General features: G+C 39.7%; 1 protein-coding gene across 1 annotated transcript in view; it reads right to left on the reverse strand.

Moving 5' to 3' along the window:
- The window catches only part of dlp (dally-like), a gene marked incomplete at its 5' end in the record, with an annotated part of 40,985 nt that extends 18,220 nt beyond the window's left edge, over positions 1–22,765 (reverse strand). The window contains 1 exon segment of the mRNA XM_011305757.1: positions 22,344–22,765. Within this exon segment, the coding sequence (XP_011304059.1) occupies positions 22,344–22,494 (151 nt within the window).
- Between the last annotated feature and the right edge of the window lie 632 nt (positions 22,766–23,397).

The following is a 23,397-nucleotide window of genomic DNA, read 5'->3' on the forward strand; positions in this document are numbered from 1 at the left end:
ACAGGGTACATTCAAGTACTCAATGAGTACAATCCAAACCAACAAAAAAAAGTTAGATTTTTCAAACTTCGATGCCAACTTCACATAGCTTACAATTTCCACCCAATTCGAGAAGCCATTTCATTCTCATAGCATAAATATTTATTCGAAACGCTCAATATTCTGATTGATACATCCACGAGCGTCTTACCGTAATAAAAAATAAAATAATTAGTCTCATCAATAAAATCGATTTGGCAAAAGCTATTAGATTTCTCGAATTACAGTTTGAATTCCCGGGGAAAAAAATTGTAATCGGAATATTTTTTTTTTCAAATTTTCAAAAAATTTCGGGAGAACTTTTCAGAAAATTCTGTTTTTGAAACAAAAAAAATCGGGAAACAAAACAATTGTATTTTTGGGAGATGTTTTGAACAATTTTTCAACATTTGTTTCGGAAATTTTTTTTTATAATTTTCTAGAAATTTTCGCGAATATAATTTTTTTTGAATTATACTGTTGTTTTCTTATTTAAAAAATTTTTCAAAACCTTTCCCAAAAATAAAATTGTTTGTTTTCCGATTTTTTTTTATTTCATAAAAAAGATTTTCTGAAAAATGTTTTAGAAATTCTTTGAAAATTTGGAAAAAATATTCCGATTACAATTTTTTTTCACCCGGTTTTGATCTGAGAATCGATAGCTGGTGATATTGATTGCCAATCGACTTCCAATGGCAAGATTCCTGGAAACTTGAGAGTTTCGTATTATCCAGTGCCATTTGCGTATGCATTTGCGATTTGAAATTGATATTTGAGAACAAGTACAAGAAGGGAGGCACGTGCACGCGCGATAGTACGTGCCGGTCGTTGGAAACTCAAATAACATCCGTCAAACGAGGCTCGACACACTCTCCATAGCTCGACGAAATCATTTAACTTAAGAAAATGACCATTGAGACGTAAAATCACCGGAGGAAAATAAACCCCCGAAATTAATCCTCCGTCGCCTGTAAAATCGCTAATTGAATTGAACCACCGGCAATTCCCGCAGTGAATCAACGGATCGACGAATCGACGGATGAAGGGGGTAATGACGTGCCATTGAGAGGTTGTTAGTTCTTCACACCAACGTTAGACTTTTTTATGAAAAAAAAAAAGAAAAAAAAAACACCAAAGGACTCTTTTAACGCAGCACGACGCATTGTCGCGCAACTCCATTCATGCAAGCGCGTCCTTTATTTGCACTCCCATCTGGCCCCTTCCAATGCACATGTCTTTCTTTTATACCCTAGTCGAACACCCACGGAAGTGCTAACTCTTCCATTTCTTTATTTTCAACGACAATGACACTATCCACAATAGAGACTTCCACATTTTTACGGATGAGCCGGCGCATTATCATCCGCTAACATTTATCGCCTCAGGCCATTTCAAATAAATATTATTTCACTCTCCACGAGAGAATGTTTGCACTATTCGTCAATTTCCTATCTTTATTTTCAATGACTAGCACTGAAGAGCGTGTTCCGCGTGTTTTGCAAGCTTGTGGATTTTTATTTTTAATTTTTAATTTTTATTTCAAGTGTGAAGATCGATAATTTTTTAGAACTCGTTTTTTTTTTATAAATATGTATAAATATAATTTGCAAAGATTGATTTCGGAGTAAAAATCGGATCAAATGTCGTAATCAAATAGTTGAAGAGCAAAACAAGATAACGAAGAATGAATATCTTCCTCGAATGCAACACAGCAAACACGATTGTTTGAATCGAGTGATAAAAGCGCGAGTAGCAGCAGCTGGATGATAAGACAGTTCCTTTCAACGAGAGTTGGAGATTGGCTGCCTAGATATATGAAACTCACCGGTTGCAGAACAGTTGTACGAGAGAGGCCACCGAAAACCCGACATTTCGTTGGGTCCGGAATGAAAGAGAAAAAAAGGGGAATCCCAAGTGGGTCCGTAGGTGGCGTTCAAGAGGTTATAAGTACCTCCAACCTGCTAGCTATTACCCACACGAGATACATCACAAAAATACCATTTATCTCTCTCTCTCTCACTTGGTTTTTGCCTCTCGAAGTGGCATCTTCACCGTAGCGCCTGTAGCTCTATTGTACCTTTTGATCGTATCGACCTCACGTGCTAGGGCAACCTTACCGCTTCCCATTCGCGAGTTTGTGCTCGGAATAAAGTGTCCAAACGTCCAGATAGTCTTTCGTGCATTGTACCCCTTATCGATTTTGTCTCGACCGCTTCATTCCTCTCCGTGACACATAAACTCAACGGTTACTATCGTCTTTCACGTCTTTCTCTATTTATTTTCCTTTACTTGCACCACACATATTCTTTGTATTTAATCGACAACAATATAATGCAAGCTACGTTGGCAAAAAAAATTTGATATTCGACGGAGCATTCATTTGATTTATCATATTAATTGATTATTTAATTAATCATGCTAAATCATGAATCGGATGTGATGAATCGGTGTTACAACCGCGAATATTTGAAATTCGAAGATGCGAGTGAATTGTAATATTGGTATGTCTCTGTGATTGAGAAAACAGAGAGCACTGGGAAGGCGCCAACTTTGAAATGGTTGTTGAGATGAAAGGAAGTGATTGTAAAGTGAGAGAAGAAGGAAAGAGGAGGATCAGATGAATATTGAGTTGCGCCTTGAGGAATATGAGTCAAACGTTTGCCTAGCAACGCTCACTTTACTGCAACCCCACTGCGTATTTTCCTCTTTCTCAAGAGATGTGTGGAAGAATTGTGAGGAGAAAGTAATAAAAATAATAATAATAAAAAAACAAAGAGAAAAATAACCGCGATGCTCGTGATACGAGTGGTCCCGAGGGAATTGGAGTTGGTTCATTCCACATCCCCTTTTGTACAGATTCACAACTCTCTTATCGTTGGGTTTAATACAGAGACAGAATGATATGAGTCATCGGCTTAAAATAGTTTTTCTTATTTTATGGGAGTTTCTGGAGGTTTCATCGTATTTTCCTGTGAATCCACCTCGATCGACGATTCACCAGGAAATTGTGAAAATGTGGAAATTATTTTTAGTCCTTGGAATAATTTACGAGTGGTGCTGATTTTTTTCACAAAATTCTTTGCAACTCCAATCTTCACAGGGTTTTAATCCTCACGAGACTGTCATTCCCATGGATCACAATGAATTTAGCGAGGTATGCCAACGCCACGTAATGACGTACCTAATTTGCATAATTCAAGACAATCCTACCATCACAACCAGACACGCACCAGTGAGTCCGTGTTATTTCTGTCAACATTTGCTTTTTAAACTTTATAGGTGTTATTAACCCTTGGAATTGAGAACAGACTGGGATTCCCTGTATTTTGTGACAGCCCGAGGGCTTTTTTCTCTTGCAGATGGAATAGATTCGAGAATGCCATTTTTTTTTTGCGCACTCTCACTTCCTCTCAATTTTTATTTACTCGATTGACTTTTATTTGAAAAGCAGACACACTTGGCCGAGGGGTCAATGGGTTCCATTGACTCCCCTGCTTATGGATCAGCGGATCAAAGTGCGAAGACCTTGTGACTGTGATTATTTCGCAGTCTGATATCACGAGAGGCATTTAATTCCAACACCGACGGCAATGGACCAGACAATTTTTATCAACTGACTTGCCAATCGCGATTATTAGTTCAGTGAAAATTGAGATGTTCATGATGCAAAGTACACATTCGCTATCAGAAAAATAAAATAATGCCCAAGGGTTTTCATTTTCGGCCACCCGCATGGGTTTCATCCCGTGCCCCGCCCTCTCTTCCTCTCATTCACCTTTTTGGGCCCCTCTTTTATCTCAAAAAAAAAAACACGCATGTTACAGCAGCTGTGCTATTGTCAGACTCCACACATCATAATGCCCCAAAAGAAACACTCGATGTGGAAAATATTTTCAACAAAAAAATCCAATCAACAATTAAATAAATGATAACTCCAGTGATGTCAGTATTCAAACGATAAAATTGATTCGGCGAAAGTTTTCCAAGACTAGGTGATAAGCAGGAAAATATGAAAATGCTGAAGCAAGGTGCATTGGAATTGGTCCCAGGTGGAGGGCCTAAGTGGGAGGGAAAAGGAAGAGCAGATGAGGAAGAGTTTGTTCTCAAGACGGTGGAAGTTAAAACGTGAAACTCAAGGGAGAAGAGAAAGGAGAAGCCCATACTTCGTTGCAGTATAACCTGGTGAGATCAAAGAATACCGGCGAGGGCTCGTGCTGGGGCGAGAGTGAGAGGAAGAGAGAGGGAGAGTTGTCGAGACCTCCGAGACTCGACCTGTCTTGGCGTGTGTGGGCCTGTGCGCCGCCCCCACCACTTCGGGCCCATCACCTTGCCATTCGCCCCCCAACCCCACTCCCAGGGGCATCTCAGGACGTACAGTCCATTCATTCCTTTCCGGCGTGATTATCATTCGCTCTACATGCACTCATGGGTAATTATCGGATGTGTTCGGGAGTGAACGATCTTTTCCTCCTGACAAAGGGACCAATCGAAAATTTATCTTTTTGGGACTTCGGTAAATCCTATTTATAATTACTATTTGAATTCTGTTAAATTTTAAGTCGTTGTTTGAAATAGAAAATATTTTGAATTGACAGTTTCGAAAGTCTCGAGACCTTTGGAATTTTTAACAGAGGTTGATTTTTTTTTCGAACGCGGAAAATAAATAAAATGGATGAGAAATTCCGAAGAGCAGGTGGGCCGCGGTGGGTGATTTTTCTCAAGAGTCCCGGACAACAGCTGGCCCAATTGATATGATGGTATTAGTGCTTTTGTCCGGGTTGAAAGGGATAAAAAATTATGGGCTAATGGCGAGGGTTCACCAGGTTCTTTATAATTTTTTTCTAATGACAGTGAAAATCCCAGAGTGCTTCACATTTTTACAAACCAGGAAATTCATTTTACCCGATATTTGTTCGCTTTTTTTTGCCGTCTGATGAATGTTTTCAGCGTTTAAAATGTTCTTGCCCACGAGATGGAGGAGGATATTTAAACAGAGTCCTTTTCAAATCCAATAATTAAAACGGAACAGTCATCCTCCCCATAAATCTCTTTTTTTCTGGAGAGTGACTCATAGCATTTAAAAACCTCTCCGTTATTTCCGTGAAAAGAGATGTACTAGTGCAGTTGGTCCGCCAGCAAAATGGATCCATCGTAATTGCTTGTTTCATAACGAGCGGATGGTACAAGTGCCCGAGGCAAATCCGTAACAATTTCTTGCCCTTTCAGCCCTTCATTTAGATCTCTCGAGCCCGGGGTTAGCATTACGCCACCGATAAATTCGTCTTTCATCAATTACTCTGAATCCAAATAACGACCCATCAGCTAACCCAAAAATTCATCTAACCCGTTTTATTTCAATTGTCAACAGAAAATCCGTGATTAAAAAATCCAACTGATTAAAAAATACATCTGGACTTATAAAATAATTTAATGATTTCCCCGTTCACCGCGAAAAAAGGGATGCGCGGGGCCTTATAATAAGGAATCAGCTGTTCCCACCTCAGTCCGCCATCGTCTCCGCGAGAGGTCAGCCCAGATAGAGAGAGAGAGAGAAGAGAAGATGGAAAAAGAGTGAGAGAGACAGGGATATCTACCTGGGGCGGCGAATTACAAAGCATACCACAGAGAACGCTCTCGTGAACGGGCGTTCAGGGGCCAGTGGGATTTGTAATGCAGGTACGAGTGAGAAAGCGGAATATGGAGACTGGGACAGGGAGGAAGATTCGATGAGGCAGCCAGTGAAGACAAGGGCAGGGGGAGGATAAAAGGGTGGACAAGGGTGAGGGAAAGGGAAAGGGAAAGGGACAAGGCAGACGCGTGAGAGAGTTTGGAACCGCAAGAGATGCGCGAGGTGCTCAACCTGGGGCACAGGTGAAATTCACGGGAAGGGGGGGGGGAGGGAGAAATGCGATACTATCTGAATTCAGTAATAGGCTTATTCGCTGCTTTATTTTCTTCATTATGCCATTAAAATGCCGCGTGTGTCCCAAAGGATATAGGCAGATCCATTGAAGTTATGACGGGGATGGTGGAGATACCGAGGATGCCCACTCATTTCGGGGACCTCCCACCGTTGTACCTTCATTTTGGGGCTAATTTTGCATTGTTCAGGGCCCAAAACTCAAGACTACCGGATGTTTACAGTTTAGGACCCGTTCGGGAGAGATAAGGGATCTGGGGACTTGTCTACTGGATGTTGGGGATGCTCGTCCGGAGGATTTTCAACACTTTCATTTTTCTGATAAGTCTCAGCAAGATCATATCATCGGTTCATGAAAGAAAATAATTAAAAAATATTTTTAAAAAAGCAGGTCCTGCTTTTTTCATATATTTTTAATATTCAGGTTCTCGAATGATTTCAGGTATCAAATGATAAGGTTAGGCGCGTGTTATGTGACATATGCGCAGGTTTTAGGAAAAGTCACTTTCCTCGGCTAATGGTCATGGGCTTTCTGATTCCTGGAGAATGATAATGATGAATTTTGGATAAATAGGTAAGGCGAGAATTTGCGATAGGCTGGCGTGCCATTAACGTATGATCAAAGGGGGCGGACTAGTAGACATGCGTATCGCAAAGTGATACTTTCCCAGATAAATACGAGATTATCCGGTGCGATACGAAGCTCTTGCATTATATATCCCCGTTCCACATAGAATAGAACTCAGCGGCAAGGTTAAATGGATTAATTATTTCTCCATCACGGGATTATTAACATTCTCGAAAGATACAGCCCGTTAGACGGCATTACTCGGTTCGATTGAGAATTGTGCAACGTACAAATGAATGAAGTTCTGGTTTATGGCTGTTCTCCAGGGGGAAGTGACATTCCTTTCCGTCAAGTGATTTTATGCTAACGCCGCTCTAAACGATTCCCTCGAAATTCAAACAATGGCTCAAGAAGACTAATTGGTGTTGATATTTTTATGAATATTTTAGGAATTAAATTGTCCGATTTTCCTGAATGAAAATCCAGTTCAATTCAATCAAGAGTAATTATTATATAGTGCGAAAAATGTGAAGTCTATTCCTTTGAGAATGCTCTCGTTGTCCCTAAACTCGGGGATCTTTGTTCCCCATTCCATCGTGAGTAACCGGTCCTCTCCCCGATGTACCCTCCGCTCGTGGCAGTCAAGTATGCGAGGCCCGCGAAACCGGAGAAAGAGAAAAAAAATATTGATAGAAGGTCCAAAAGGAAGCGAACTAAGAGAGGACAGAAGGACCGCTTGAGAAAGAGACTGCTACGTCCCAACGGATAAAGGCCGGTGTGTTTAGCTGTAGGTAGCCTAACCCTGACGACCTGGTGAGTCTAAACAATCACCGCCGGAGGAAGAGGGGGCGAGAGAATATCTTTTAGCTCCTGGGAACATGTCTGTGCGTGCTGGAAATCTCCAAAAAGTTCCAGGACATTTGAGCTCAAGTGGACCCCAGAGACCGATCCACCACGCGACAATCATGAATTCATTACGCAAATAAAAATAATTACTTTCCATTTCCTTCATCAAATATTTGACCTATCAGACCTAAATTCACGTACAATTATTTTTTCTCCAACAGATCGGGTAAAAAAAATTGTAATGGGAATAATTTTTTCAAATTTTCAAAAGGAATTTTTTTTATATAATTTAAATGGCGTATTTTTTGCGAATATTGAAAAATTTAAAAAGTAAGAAAACCAGATTTTTATTAAAAAAAATTATACTCGCAAAAATTTCTAGAAAATTATTTTAAAAAATTTCGAAAACCAATTTTTGAAAAATTTTTCAAAACATTTCCAAAAAAAAAAATTCTTTTGCTTCCCGATTTTTTTTGTTAAAAAAAATGTTCTGAAAAGTTTTCCAGAAATTTTTTGAAAATTTGGAAAAAATATTCCGATTACAATTTTGTTCTCACCCGGGAGTTTGAGGGTGCGGCATTTGGAATTCAGTGTGATTTAGCAGTAACTCTGAACCAAGTGCATGATACCCAAATGACCAAAGACAAAAAAAAAATGATATGCATGAACAAAGGGCAACGAACGATGGGGTCACGTTGCACGGATGGAGTGACATGGCTACTGTGGTTCGATTGCTGGGGAACTCAGCCGTAGGAACGTGGGCAAAGGTGGCACACAGAGTTCTCTCGTCCATGCTGAAGCAATATTTGTACCGACACATCCACAAATACCAACACACAGAGACCATCGGATGTATGCATCGGACAAGGGATCTAATTACATCCGGGGGCGCCGGTGGTTGACGATGCAGCCATACATCCCGGTATACAACAGATACTCTTTTTTCCCTCGATGGAAGCTTAATCAATGAATAAAGACCCAGAATATGACGAAGAACCACGTCGAATTGTATCCATATTATTCCCCAGGACACCATCCTCAGTAAACATCATCTACAAGAGGAACTCCAACTGCAAGTTGAAGAGATAAAAAAAAAAATGTCTCCAATTGCTATTCATTTGTCGCCACTTTGAGGCTGGAATCATCTGTTTTAGAGGTTGGTGTCATATTCTCTTAATTATCGTCTGGAAATGTTCAAGGGCAGCCACACTGGAGGAGCATTTAGACATTTTTAGTGAGGGGTGAGCAAGCGGAAGATATATGTCGTCAGCCATATTGGGATCACTTCATAAATATCCCAGGGTCCCTTCTTCCTCCGAAGATACACATTGTTACGTTTTCAATGGATATCCACCGAGTTACGACCCACGTGCGACCTACCATCGGACATTAGGACTGACTACATGAGAATGTGGTGATAAAAAGAAAGCATGACAGCAGTCTAACACCCGGTTTGTTGGGACTGACACGTGCTGCGGTTCGCACCGGATGGAGGGTTGCATACAATTGCTGAATCCTCTTTTCTGATTTTCAATCTTCCATGTCTTCCAATGATTTATCATTCGCTGAATTCGTTGGAAATCCTGGGTACGAAAGAAGGCCTGAAGAAATACGAAATGCCAAGGCTCGATCAATTCCCCTGATGTTTATTCAACTCGTTCCATGATAAAGGGGAGTCGTGATTGAGAAATAAATGATGCAGAGCAAGCTGGCTCGTGTTATCTGAACTAGTCGCCACCAGTTGACGACGTCAACTGCTGATGAAGCTGTTTCAGATATTTCAGAGACACGACGAGATGATGAGAAGCGATGATTACATAAACAGGGATGGATACTCGGATCATGTTATGAAGTATGAGTCTACTCTAGGAACAGGTCTTCAGGAGGACAAGAGGACAAGAGGACAGAAGAACAGGCGGACAGGAGGACATGAATCAATTGTATAAATAGGTTGTCCACGAGTTGATGGCGTGAGCTATTGATGAAACTAGCAGATTGATAAGTGGACATGGCAAGTGAAATGATGATAAAATATAACGCCCTCATATTCGCAACCATGGGATATTCATTTGGAGTAGCTGTTGTGGTCGATTTACAAACTGTAGAGAGAGCCCGAAGGGCCTCGGTGGAATGTACGAAGTCCTATAGTTTATGCAATGACCACATTCCACTCCCATGCCTCGGACGTTCTGTGCGCCTCTTAAAAGAGGGGCACACCTACTCTCTTTGCAGTGAGAAACACCGAAAGATGCCAGAGTGTGATGCTTCGAAGTTGGCATCCATTGAACAGCATTCGAATTCACTTTCATCAAGAGGACATGAAGAATAATGAAATATCAACGAATTATTTATTCATTAGCAATGGATTCTTCCAGACTCTTCCACCAACCAAAGCGAAATGGAATATCAGGAGAAACGTGTTTCAAAAGGAGCGGTAACCATCTGAAATCTGAACTACCCTGCAAACATTTCACCGAGAACGAGATAAATATCTCTGCGAACTGGAGAAGCATCCGCAGGGTTCCCACTGGTGACTGGATAAAGTATGCTAACGACCAACAAGAATTAATAGATCGAAATCGAATAACCAACGGATACAATTCCCGATTACATGTGAGTACATTTAAGTGAATCGCTTTGCTCTGGGTATCAATGATTGAGCGCATCCTGAATGCTCACCATTTGAATCTTGATGATTCGTAATTTCGTTTCGATTATCAATGATGGAGGACAATTTCGAGGAATGGTCAAGAGAATCCACTGGTAATTGAATCGTGTCTGCCATTGGCTTTGATCACCCGAAAAAATAAAACTTTAAATGAACTTGATTAAACAACGAGTTAATGAATCGTGGATAAGCTCTCGCTGGTGTTCGCAATTTGAACACCCGTTTTCCTTGTTTCAACTTCATTCCGACGGATGTTAATGAAAAACAACTTAAATCAGTTGATGGAAATTGAGAGATTGTTAAACGGTATGTGTCAGGAGAATCTCCTGATGGAGTTGCGAAACTCCTATAGCTTTTCAATTAAATGTGAATATCATTGCGTCGATAATTTTCATGTTGATTACTGGAGTCGTTAACCATTAGGCAATTGCTAGCTAGAGTAAGACGTTTTTCTCGGTTTTTTTCACGATCAAAGTTCAAGTACCTCACGCCGCCAGGTACACGTCGGCAAAATCCCTCAAAAACATCTGAAATATCAAATATTTGTCCGTCGGCAGCATCAAAATGCCCAGCTACCAGCATCTACCTCAAATTAAATAAGTTATCGTCCAGAGTAAATGCAAACTCGAGATAATCCCTGTAAATTAATATTTTTCTCCTCGCGTTTTTTGTTGACTCCACGATAAGCCAATGGGAAGTCATAAACCGGGAATTTATTTTTTTTTTCTTGTATCAGGCGCTAATTCTCGCAGGATGATTCACCCCTACCGATCTCCTGGAGGAATTCAGATACATTCTCTCCAGATGAATCATCTGGCGCAGTCAGAACAAAAAATGTCTAATCAAGATTTCAATTTCATTTGAATCACCTGTTTTTCCTACTGTCCGAACCGAGCGGTATAACGGTAACTCGAAAAAAAACCAATAATTGCCGATTTTTTTATTTTTTTTCCTACGATAACTCGTACTATCAGATATGTGTGAAATGATAACACACGTCTTTGAAATGTGCCACGGGTTTCGAAAGATAAGACTAGTAGAAACGCCCCGGGTAAAAAAAAATTGTAATCGGAATATTTTTTTCGAAATTTTCAAAAAAGTTCTGGAAAACTTTTCGGAAAATTTTTCTTTTGAAACAAAAAAAATTGGGAAATAAAACAATTTTATTTTTGGGTAATGTTGTGAAAAATTTTTCAAAAATTTGTTTCGGAAATTTCTTTTTATAATTTTCAAGCAATTTTTGCGAATATAATTTTTTTTTTTGATTATACTGTCGTTTTCTTACATTTTTTATTTTTCAATATTCCCAAAAAATTCGCCATCTAAATTATAGAAACAATTTTCCTATTCAAATTTTTGAAAAATTTTTCAAAACCTTTCCCAAAAATAAAATTGTTCTCTTTACCGATTTTTTTTTGTTTCATAAAAAAAATTCCTGAAAAGTTTTCTTTTTTTAAATTATAATAATTATAATAATTTTTTTTTAAATTTAGAAAAAAAATTCCGATGACAATTTTTTTTTACCCGGGGTATCAAGATCTCAAAAACGATGAAGGGTTCGACGAGGAAATAATCGATGCCAAAATTTTCATTTCCCGAGAAAAACCCTGAAAATTCCGTGAAAATCGTACAACACCGAGATCTAAAACTCTCATTTCCGCATGTTCTTTCTTTTATTTCTTGCAGCAGAAGTAAAAAAGGTAAATGCTGGAATTTCAAGAGTAATTTTCCAACAAAGCAGGATTCACGGATATTATCCCCAACGTTTTTCACGATTCCCCATCTCCCCTCATCTTTCACGCCTCTGCCAAGTCCATCATTTCCCATGAAACCATATTATATGTTAATTTTTACTTCTCCACGCTCTCCATTGAATCTCGGCCCTCGAAATCTCCGGCATTCATAGAGACCGGGTCGTAGACTTTATTGAAGCGATAGAAATGAAGTGACTGGTCCCTAAATTACACTTTGTACCCCCCAAATGGAAAGCCCGTATTTACGCGAAATGAAAAGCCGTATTAAATTGAATTCCCCGACGTCCGGGGTAACAAACTGAGTTCGTTTATCACTTGACTCGTTTGGAATTAGTCTCCAGCCTAGACATAAATACAATTCCAGTTCGCACGTTGTCTGGAGGGAATTCGACACATTGGGGTGTGCAAACTACCGTGGAAATACGAGTGTGTACGAATGATGTAGGAGTGGCTCATCTTTTAATTAACAGACTGATGAACTATCGCTCTCATTGCTCAACAGCCTCATCCTCTCGTCTTCCATCTTGTTGACAGTACGACAATTTTATGACTGTCACCTGTCAATTCGGGGGTGACAAATTAAAATCATTCCACCAAAGAGTTGAGTACTCAAGATTTAATTGTCAATCAAAAAAAAAAAATTCAATTGACAAATTAATTATGACGTACCAGCGATTTGGTACTGATTATCGTGAATATTCATGTCTTTCCTGAAAGCTGCTGTTTAAAATAAAGAATTCCTTTCAAAACCCACCCAAACTCGCAATTTAATGATTTTTTTTTACAGCACTCCATAAAACTGAAATTTTTCTCAACAGTGTAGTTTTATCTCTCATGTTTCCTGCCTTGAGCATAACCTGTTAATCTCAAACTATCAAACCAAATCAGGAGTTTACAGGCCTAAAAAACATGGACGAGGGGTGGAAGGTCTAGTTATCATTGAGACGTTATCGAATTTACGGTGGTACTAACGCGTCATTGGAGGAACACCAAATAGAGCTATCAGCATTGAAGGAAACACGAGGTGACGACATCATCTCATAAATACCACAATATTCCCGAGATAGATGTTGAGAACTTTCGAATGGCAGTGTCGATTTACGTTGATAAGTCGTGAAGAGTCGGGTAAAAGATAGCCCCAGAAATAATTATGAAAAATTTTAGCTAAACGATTTAATCACGAGAGAAATACTGGCGTACAGTAGCGGCGAATAAACCGCGGATCCCGATAAAAAAGATATCAAATCCTCCGACAGTTGGATGAAAATCAATAAAAATGTTGGACTCACGACATAACAGTCTCATCGGATCAGATCTCATGAATAATTCACCACAAGGCTTGAAACAAGAATAAAATTCCATCACAAATGTATAATTATCACTGGAATTTATGAATTATCTCCAGGTAATGTTGCGAAAATTAAAAACCTTTCGTGGTATCATCGGTAATTCTCAGTGATAAAAAATAGATTAACCTCACGAGAGCGAGAAAGGGATTCTCAAAAATTCGGAGAAGGTCACGCATGTGAGTGAGATAAAAAAATATGTATCCAGAAAGGAGAAACATCTCGGGGAAATCGGCTGTGGAGAGCGTGAGTCTATCCCACGAAGGACGACGAGGTGGCTATAAATTACTGGTTAATATATCATAATTACTGAGAGCCCTGAGCCCAGACACCGAGAACTTCTCGAGGTTCGTAACGGATGAACGAGTCAACATTCAGGTATGCTGCAAGTTAGAACATGTCTTCTAAATATGACCTGCGTATCCCTTTTCAATATTTCACCTGCTAATCAATCGCAACTCCCCCTAATTAAATTAATCTAACGAATTCCAATAACTTCCCCAAAAAAAATCGAGTCAATCTGAAATTTCCCACAGGCATCTTTGATCGCTCAAAAAAAATTATCTCCAAATGAATTTAATTTCAAGTTCATATCAATCAGTGAACGGTTCAATAATCCACAATTCGATAATCGAAGGGAAAAATTGAAGAGATTACGTAAAAGGAATCACTCAACAGTTTAATTAGCACTCGATACCAAGCGTGTTCCCATTTCTTCTCGATCCCCGACATTCGATGAATTGACAGTCAATTCGTGCTCACAAGCTGTTTTTCCTCCCCGAGGCAACACACTTTATAGGATACTTGTCGAAGCAACATAAAAACCTGTTTCAAGACACCGTTGAGTACCTGACAACTCAGTACGACTCTATTTACCGCTTAAAAAAAAAAACGGGCTCATAATATCTGGAATGGAAAACCTTTAAATTTCAGATGAAGGAAAAAATGTTGGTCAACACCCAACCCTCCCCCTGGATGATAGCAATCTTCGATGACGATTAACGAACCCGAACCTCCTCCGAAGTTCCTCCAAAGTTCCTCCGAAGTTCCTCCGAATGTGCCCCGATGTCGCCCATTCCTTTGATCCCACAATATCGGCGATCCGTCTTTCTCTTCTCCAGGAGGCGGATTTCTCGTCTCTCCTTACGCGATATAAACCCACCTCATCTCATTATCATAGACACGAATCGGCTGTCGTTACGGTTGGATGCACGCGAGGTAATAACCTCCCCGCGTGATCTCACCTAATTGGCATAATTACTTGAATTAATTGATGTCACCGTACGATCACCGATGGCAAACGAGACCAATCCCACGGATATTCCCGCAAAACATCCAAAAGAGCTGAACAAAATCCGCGAATGGCGTTCAAGATTCGAGATTACGATTGGTTTTGAGATTGTGAGTTGTTTCCATTTGTCTCAGGAGACAATTTGTCACGGATTCTCAAGTAAATTCGATTCTTCTTCGCTGAGTGGAGGTGGAACGTCTGCCTTATGGACCGACAAGCCCCAACCGTGACAGACGGGGATCGAGGGTGATTGACACACAAGTACTACAAGAGGGTAATGAAGCCTGGGTGACAAACCCTCCCCTTTCATTCTGTTATGGTACAAGGGGGTTGACATGTGCCACCGACATCCGTCAAATGCGAAAATCAGAAGAGCTCTCACACCGATATTTCGCATCTGCACGATTCAATCATCACTCTGCCATTTAATTCATCAAATTATCCGATTAATATTCTATTATTTTTATTATTTTCAATGAGACTAAACTTCAATGAAACTAAACTTTCAGCAAAATCGAATCACAAAGTGATCCATGCCGGATCTTCCGTTAATATGTCATCATACCGGTCTTTACAAAAGATCTTTTTTCGTGGATCACCTGGAGTGATGTCTATTTTATTTTAAAAACTTCAAACGAAGGAAAGACCACCCGCAGCTGTGGTATCCCTCACCTCTCAGCACTCCTCGGATTTTCCACAGCATTCCGATGGCCCAGACATATCGGCCGCAAAACCGGAAATTATTCAAGTGGATTTATCCCAGTTATCCGAAATATAACACGATTTACCGTGCATTATACCCGGCAGGAAAGAATGCAGAATCACTGGCGGTTGCAGGCGTTCTCTGAACATCCGGCGCTCATTGTGGAATTTCCATTGTCCCTTTTTACTTCTTTATTTCGGAGCCGTCGTGATACATCATAACGCATCGAGTGTTTTTTTTTTTACCCACCCCCATTAGGGAATTTTATCCTTTCAGTGTAACATCCAACAGGCAACTACACCTGATTAATCGATTTTCTCAAATGGGAGGGGAAAAGTGATCTCGATTGAAGAAGATTTCATTCTTGAAAAAGGGTCACCACACTTCTGCCACTGGGTCTCGGGTTTGAATGAAGCCCGGCCCGTATAAGAAGCAAAATTGTCTGACGGAATGAATTATTACCACGGGGTTCGAGTTTCCCCACCGGAAATACCGAAGCCACAAATAATAGGTCTGGAAGTTGGGTGAACGCACATAGGATCAAGTCCCACGCAAATTTTGAATTTCCCGTGTGGTTGTCACTGTACTTCAACTTCTTGCAACTTCTTGCGACTTCTTACAACTTCTTGCAATTTCTTGCAATTTCTTGCAATTTCTTGCAATTTCTTGCAATTTCTTGCAACCCTTAAGAAAAAATAACGAAGAGAATTCTTCAAAGAAATATCAGCTGTGACTGAAATTTTTCCCCGGGATTTTTTTTTTCCTTGCAAAATTTTTGCAAGGAAAAAAAAAAGAAAAGGAAATGCTGAAATCTGGAGATGTGGGGATGGAGAGATGATTGAATTTTCTATGGGCAAACAAAGAGGGTGGCGGTTATACTGCAGCTGAAGTTGAGTGTAAATGGTGTTGTACTCTGGCAACCGTGTGCTCGGGTATACATTAGCGTCGATTTTACACGTGCATTCACTCGGGGATGTGTATATTTGCTTTGGGATTATATTTCAAACCTTTCCCTCTACTGTTATCATACGGATGCTTGCATATCATTCGCTGTCTGGTTTCTACCTTTCCACAGCTATGGAGATCCCTCCACATCTCTTGTTTATTGGGGAATAAATAATTTTCCGAGACATTCTCAAGTGTCTACACAGAAATATTCTAGAACTTCAGTCACAGCGTCACCACAATTTTCACTCAACACATAATCAATTTTTATATTTAAAAAATGAAAAAAGAGCTTTGAAAAAGACAAAGCACTTAGTTAATTGGTTTTATCAATATTTTTGGAGCTCCACGATTCAATCCAATCAATTCATTTCAATTAGTGGTTAATTCCATTCAACAGCTCTTTTTCATACATACATATATATATGTATGTATATATGTATGTATATATGTAAGCGACGAAATTATTGAATACTGAGTAACTAGGTCGACCAGTGCCATCCCATTGATTGAAATTTAAAAGAAAAAAAATAATCAACTCCATTAAATCTCCGATTTATAAATGAATGGAGATATATTCGAGATCATAAGAATTCTGGAGAATTCCACCGGAAACCCTCACGTCTATTTTCCTGTTAAATGTTCCATTATGGAATTTTTTTTCACCCCAAAAACGTTGAGATGGCAAGACGATACATTCCGCTCTCGATCTTCCATTGATCTTTTGGACAATGCGTCCATTATGACGACTATATTACGATTATCATGATTCATCGTAGCGGAACGATTGTAAAAAAAAGAGGATCTAGCTGTGGAAAAGCCGTTCAATTTGTTCTGGACTCAAAATAGCCGGTTAATCCGAAGCCCGAGGAATATCCCACCTGGAAACAACCGTGAGTTTTCCTCTCGGATTTTCCTCCATCGCACTGTCCTCACTTCAATCCACCCTTTCACCTCTTTCGTCTCCATTCTTTGTCTCTTGAAAATAGGACTATTAATTTCAATTAGAATCACGACAATGTCGAAAATAATATTCTCCATTTCCTTGAGCAGACAGTGACATCAAGATGTTGATTAAAAATCCGACGAAGCGCGAGAGTTCACCGAGTGTCGAAGGATGAACTCGAAAAGGGACAGGATAAAAGGAAGAAAACTTGAAAAGTGAGAGGATAAAGTAGTGTCGGCTTAACCAGCATCTCTCGATGTTCTCGTTTTATTCTTTGAGAGATGTATATCGCGTCTGAGACTACAGTCATGAACCTTTTACGCTTCTCTGGTTGTACGTATGCAAAGAAATGGTAGAGAAGGAAATAATAAGAGGAGAAACAAATGGGGGTGAGGAGGAGGTACTTTGTTCCGAGATGCGTCTCTGGAGACACCATCTCCAAGTCTACCACCACAGGACACCGGTAAATCCTCCAGACAATTTTTTTACACTCTTAAAAATTTCACGCAATTTCTGCAGGCCAACATGGTTTTTTTTTTTTTCGGAAAATTCCACAATAAAAAATGGATTATAAATAAAATGGAGGGTTATCCGGTGGAAATACTGAGTGATTTACTACCGGTGCAATCAGGATGAAATTCTCGAGTTTGTCTGATTGTGTTGGGTACATGAAGGGCTTGCGGTTGAATTTGGACAGAGTGCCTCATTCAGAGATTTCAGTGAATTGCGGTAACTGAGCAAGTGTAAACTACCACTTGCGGAATATCGCAGTGACCTGAGAAAGGGCCTGGAGGTTTATACAAATAAAAGACAAAGGGAGATTTACTTGGGTGAGAGGGGATGAGAGGGAAAAATGAGAGGGAGCGAGTACCTCAGAGGCGTTCGCAGGTTGATGAACCGTTAGACTAACATTATTTTTCATTTGTCGGCTCCCCGGGGTCCTTCACTGAGAGAAACCCAGTGGGCTCTTGACAGGGAGGTATTAAGACTTATTACGTTGGTAAAAGGCCCCGGAATACCGCCGTGGGAAAGTACACCACTCAATTTCATCCCCCCATATCAGTATAACTATTCAGAAATTGACAAACCCGAGACATTCAGCACAAAATTATCAAGGTGGTATGAATTATTGAATTATCTCTCTTCATTACTAGAAATTATTTAATGAAATTGTGAGAAGAAAAAATAAATCGACGGTGAGAAGTTGCAGTGTATTTTCAATTTCATCTGCTGACCCATTTCCATTATGGGCATTGAAAAAATAGTCTCGAGAATATCAATCCTGGGGTAAAATGTATTTTTTTCTTTCCTCGCAAGACCTATATGTCGTACCCCAAAAATAGAGCAGGCCATCAATCACGAGATGCCACTAAACCCCATGAACAACTCTGTGCCACCCCCTCGATTCTCTTAAATAAACACTAAACGTCGACAGTCAACACGCGTCTCTTCCATCTCTCTAGAAATATTCAAATGAGAAATAAAGATGAAAATAAATAAATAATCCTGAATAATCTATTCTCCCTGCATGTTAATTACCAAAAGCTATTCACCGGTACGATAAAAAATAAAGTCCCTCACAATTTAACTAATTCCCCTGAAATTCGATATTAAGAAATAAAGAATGCAGATTTAAACAAGCAAGAGACAGGTTTCGTGGTGTTTTTATTTAAAAATCCTCTTTCACCGTGGCAGCATAGAAAGGAACATTGAAAAGAATGAGAGAGGGGGTTTCAAGAATGGAATGCAGCGGAGAGTATTTCCGTGGCCCTTGCCAACCTTACCTCTTCGCCATGCCTAACGGACTTAATGGCCGCTCTTATAAGTTATAACTTTTAAATAACGAAGAGAAGAACCGACGGAGGCGAAATATGAAATGGAGGGAAGTTTTAAAGCCGACTTGTTCACCTTGCTTCAGACACTTTTTTAAACTCTCATACCTATCCCGCGTGTTGCTTTATTTCTGCATGAAAGCAAGTGTTCCATTTTATCATTTTTCCAGAATACTCATCTGTCATTGTAATTATTTCGATGATTAAAATTTTTTATCGTCACCTGATATCCCACATTCAGGAGCCCTGATAGTGATCTCCAACTGTCAAAACGTATTTCACCAGAGAAAACCTTCAACACCTTTTCTCGACACTTTATAACTTGACCATCGGCCAATCACGTCGCCAACCTCACCACAGGACAATCTGGTAGTCTCATACAAAAAAAAAAAATTCTCAAGATGATAGGTAACCTGATCGGCAGAATGTCGAAGCTCCTAAACGATATAATTTTTCCCCCAGTGGCTGGACGAAGGCATCACTGGATTAGCATTCAGCTGAGTCACAGGATCCTTGGTAGGGTATCAGAGGATTCAGCTATTATCCAGATGAAAATATTTTAAAATGACAGGTGAAACACTTGAGTCTCTCCGATTGAGGAATGCAAAAGAAACAGCAGTTGATAGCTATTGTCTCTCCACTCCAGAGTCCATGTTTGAACCGATTATTAACACCTCTGGGATACTCATGGAGAGAGATGAGGCGCTACTTCCGGATGTTCAGTAACAGCTTCTTTATGGTAGGTGAGACCACTCGTAAAAACCACCGCTCAGCAAAGCCTTGGTCCCTCAGGACAAATAGACCGAGGCGATATTTGAGAATAAACTTTAGTGGATTACACTATTAATAGACCCAACACGATAGGAATGATCTAATCTCATTAATGAGAATGAAGATGTCCTCTGGTCTAATCAACGAAGAATTCAGAGGTCCATGGGGAGGATTTCCATTACCCAAGATTTCGCCATTACACATTCCAAACCTATTCCACCGTCATCATGTTTTTAACAACATTATGAGGAGTGCCTAATGAGGCTGGCGGTCAAGCCGCGAGCAGAACGAGAAAAAGAGCCTCATATTTATGTGAGAATTTGGAGAGAGTTCCTGGCGTGCTCAGAATTCTGCTAATGATTCCCCTCTTACCAAGTCTGTGTTGGTTGCAATGGAGCTTGTGCTACTAATCGCTGTGGACTTGGAAAGTCACGCGAGAGATTGCCGATCGTTAATCATTCACCGTTTCTATGTATATCTCCTCCATCTCCTATTCCATCTTGAGAAAAACCTTGCTTCCAGGGTGGCATCAGCAAATTCAGATGAATATACCGCGAATATTTGGCTGTGTCGTTAACCCAATGGAATTCTTTAGAGATCATTTGAATAGAAATATTTTATTGAAGATGGCAGTAGATATTATCATATTTCGACATTAATTATTTGGGGGAATCTTCGCGAAATATTATGTAAAATTATTGATTATGCTGAGGTATTTCGGAGACTTTTAAAAATCCCACACGAAGAGCAGTAATGTACCATCACTGGTGACAGCAGTCAATTTCCGTTAGAATAATTTAAGACCCTATTTTATGCAGAAGAATTTTTCTATCCGTAATTGATATTTTACCATTATTTTCTCAACGGAAATTGTGGAGAAATACAATTTGAAATAATTGTCTATTCAGAGAATTCTGTTGGAAATAGAGGAAAATACCACACAAGGCGCAATAATGAAGACCCAGCAGCTGAATGAACTATCATTGGAGACAGCACTAATAAATCTCAGTCAGAAAAATCCTAAACCCGATTTTACGCTTAAAAAAATTCCTCAATCATTCATTTACTCGTGAAATTAAATGAGCGTAGAGCATTGGAAAGTGTGGAGTAAAAAAGATCAGGTATGAAAAGTGTCAAGCACGGTTGAGGTATAATTACCGAAGCGCCCACCTGGACAGTCGTGATGATAGACCTTTTCGAGACTTGTTCTCCTGTTTTACCCAGGTATCCATACACCTCTCACTTCCCAAATTATTCCGCGTATTAAATGAAAACAATTACCAAAGAGGATGAACAAATATCTTCTGGGGAATATTTTAAAACTCTTTAAACTTAATCGCCTATTATTATTCTGTTTGAGAGTTGCCTGGCAGTTGGAGAAACAAATAAGGGTCTGTTAAGTTGACAAAAAAAAACCCTTGGTACAGTGGGTTTAGGAGTTAGCTCATTCTGGAAGTCGAATGGTGTTGTTTTATTTGAACGGGACGGTTTAGTTCAGAGAGAAAACCCAATGCGAGTCACCAAGAACCTAGCTCAAGCCCTTGTTTTACCCTACCAATACCAATACCTTGCGGTATAAAGAGATTTTCTAATTCCTAAATTGTTATAAACTTTTGAAAACCAAAATAAGGAAATAAAAGAGTTCCTCATTTTTCACGTTGTTTTGTCAATTTTTGGGCAACCGTGGATCAGGTCTTCAGAGTGAGAAAAAATAGAGAAAAATGAATTGAAGTAGAATATTCTGTGGAATTTGAGGGTAAATTTCCGTTGAATGTGAATGCAATTTCACTGGGGAATGTATAAATTAGGAGGCGAGAGCAAGGATATAATCGTAGAAGAGCTCCATTTTCCCCAGACTCTCAAGCCGCGGTGGTAACCACGATAAAAAGCCAACAGACACGAGATTTAGCTGTTTTTGCGATGATTCGCCGGTCCCTCTTACATCCGCGAATCCCTTTTAGTCGGACGCGCGTAAACCAAAGAGACCGATTGGTTATACCATGTATTCCATTTACATGCACTCGACCGCATGCTCATTTCATTTTATTCCCCCCTTACTCCACCTATTTCACCAGCAACAATTCATCAGAATTTTTCAATTCAGCATTAAAAACTGAATCCCAATCCCTTTACCCTCGTCCTCATCAATTTTCCATCAATGATCATCGATATGAATACCATTTCCACGTGTCAATCAACGAGAAGCTAATTATAATATATAAACACGAATATCCCCTGTCCAGACGATGCAATCTGAGCGAGAGAGGTCTCATCTCGAGGCTAATTAAAATACCTCGAAAATAAGAAAACATTTTTTCAATTTCACCCCACCAATCCTGAGTTATTGACGTCACTCTGCTCCATCACTACTTCATCCCCTTGGATGTCTCATTCTGTTGATTGATCAATCTTCCAACGAACCCCCTAACGTTCATATTGATTTTGAGACATGAAGCCGCGATTCTTGATTAGTATGCATTAATAATGCACTTCAATTTATTCTAATATGAATAAATGAGAGTATATAGAAAAATTTATTCCATTCGACTTTGTTCAACCAATTTTTCACGTAAAAAATCCGTTAATTAAATTGAGTAATCAAGTAATCAGACCTGATAAGACCCGACCCGGTCCCATTATACGGCTTAATCCCTCAATTGTAGATCTCTCAATTGGTGCGCAGTAATTAATCAATTATGTGATGAATTTATATCTTGAAATGAATTTTTACTCACATGATATGGGATCCTTGGGTATATCACTGGGTGGAAAGCCCTGGGCCTGAAAATAGGGCCTCACAAGGCCGCAGTTGATTTTTCCCTGCACTCCGTAGCACGCGAGCCACAAAAATCCAAAAGTCACCCACAAAAACGATATTGCACTCATGATTGAATTTTTTACTGAACCGTTTACTCACAACTGCACTGGTACACATGCACACTTTTCGGTAAAAATAGTGATGGTAATGATGAATTGATATCCGCGGGTGAATGAATAAACAACAGTGGAACGAGGGGGTTGGAGTGCCGGTGATAAAAACGAATCGACCCTCCTTCCTCCATCCAACGAGTCGCACTGAACTCAACTTTCTCAACGCTTCCATCATCTGCACCACTGCGCATGCGCCCGTGACTCCCGCCGCTTCGTTTCCATTCTTCTGCGCACCAACAGAAATATATCAAAATTGTTTGATAAAATTACAAAAATTCTCACTCGTTTTGAAGATTCTTTCAAAGACTCCACAAATGCATTCGAATTCCCTCAAAAATTTCAAAAATCTAACCAAACTCATCAAACTGCATGAAAATTCCCTTACCAATGCATTTCTTGCTTCTGTTTACACTTCCTTTCACCGCCATCACCGATTGTGTTTTGTTTTACAAGTTTTTGAAATTACCCCAGGTTTTGGGTGTTGATCAGAGAGGATTGACTAAAGTAGAGGCTCAGTTCTGGGGGTTTGAGTGACCCCAGCAGCATCGTAGTACTGCACCCCAAGAGAGGGAGGGCGCAGCACGCAATGCTGGGGTGTTTTTTTTTTATTAACCAAGTTTTTATTGCAATGCTGGGGTGTCCATCAAGTCGACGGGGTGAATTTTATTTTCTGCTGTATGAATGCTTTTTGTTTTACATTTGTTTAACTGAAATTTAGCCGCCTGTAGAACGAGTGGAAGGGGGAAGCCACATTTTGTGTATTTCAATGGAAAAAATTATTTAATGTATTGAATATATACCACTAATGAATTTATATTTTTAAATCAGCGCGTTATCCTAGCGGTAACGTGCTCGACT

Source organism: Fopius arisanus, unplaced genomic scaffold, assembly GCF_000806365.1.
Source record: "Fopius arisanus strain USDA-PBARC FA_bdor unplaced genomic scaffold, ASM80636v1 scaffold00044, whole genome shotgun sequence".
In the NCBI taxonomy this organism is placed as follows: Eukaryota; Metazoa; Arthropoda; class Insecta; order Hymenoptera; family Braconidae; genus Fopius; species Fopius arisanus.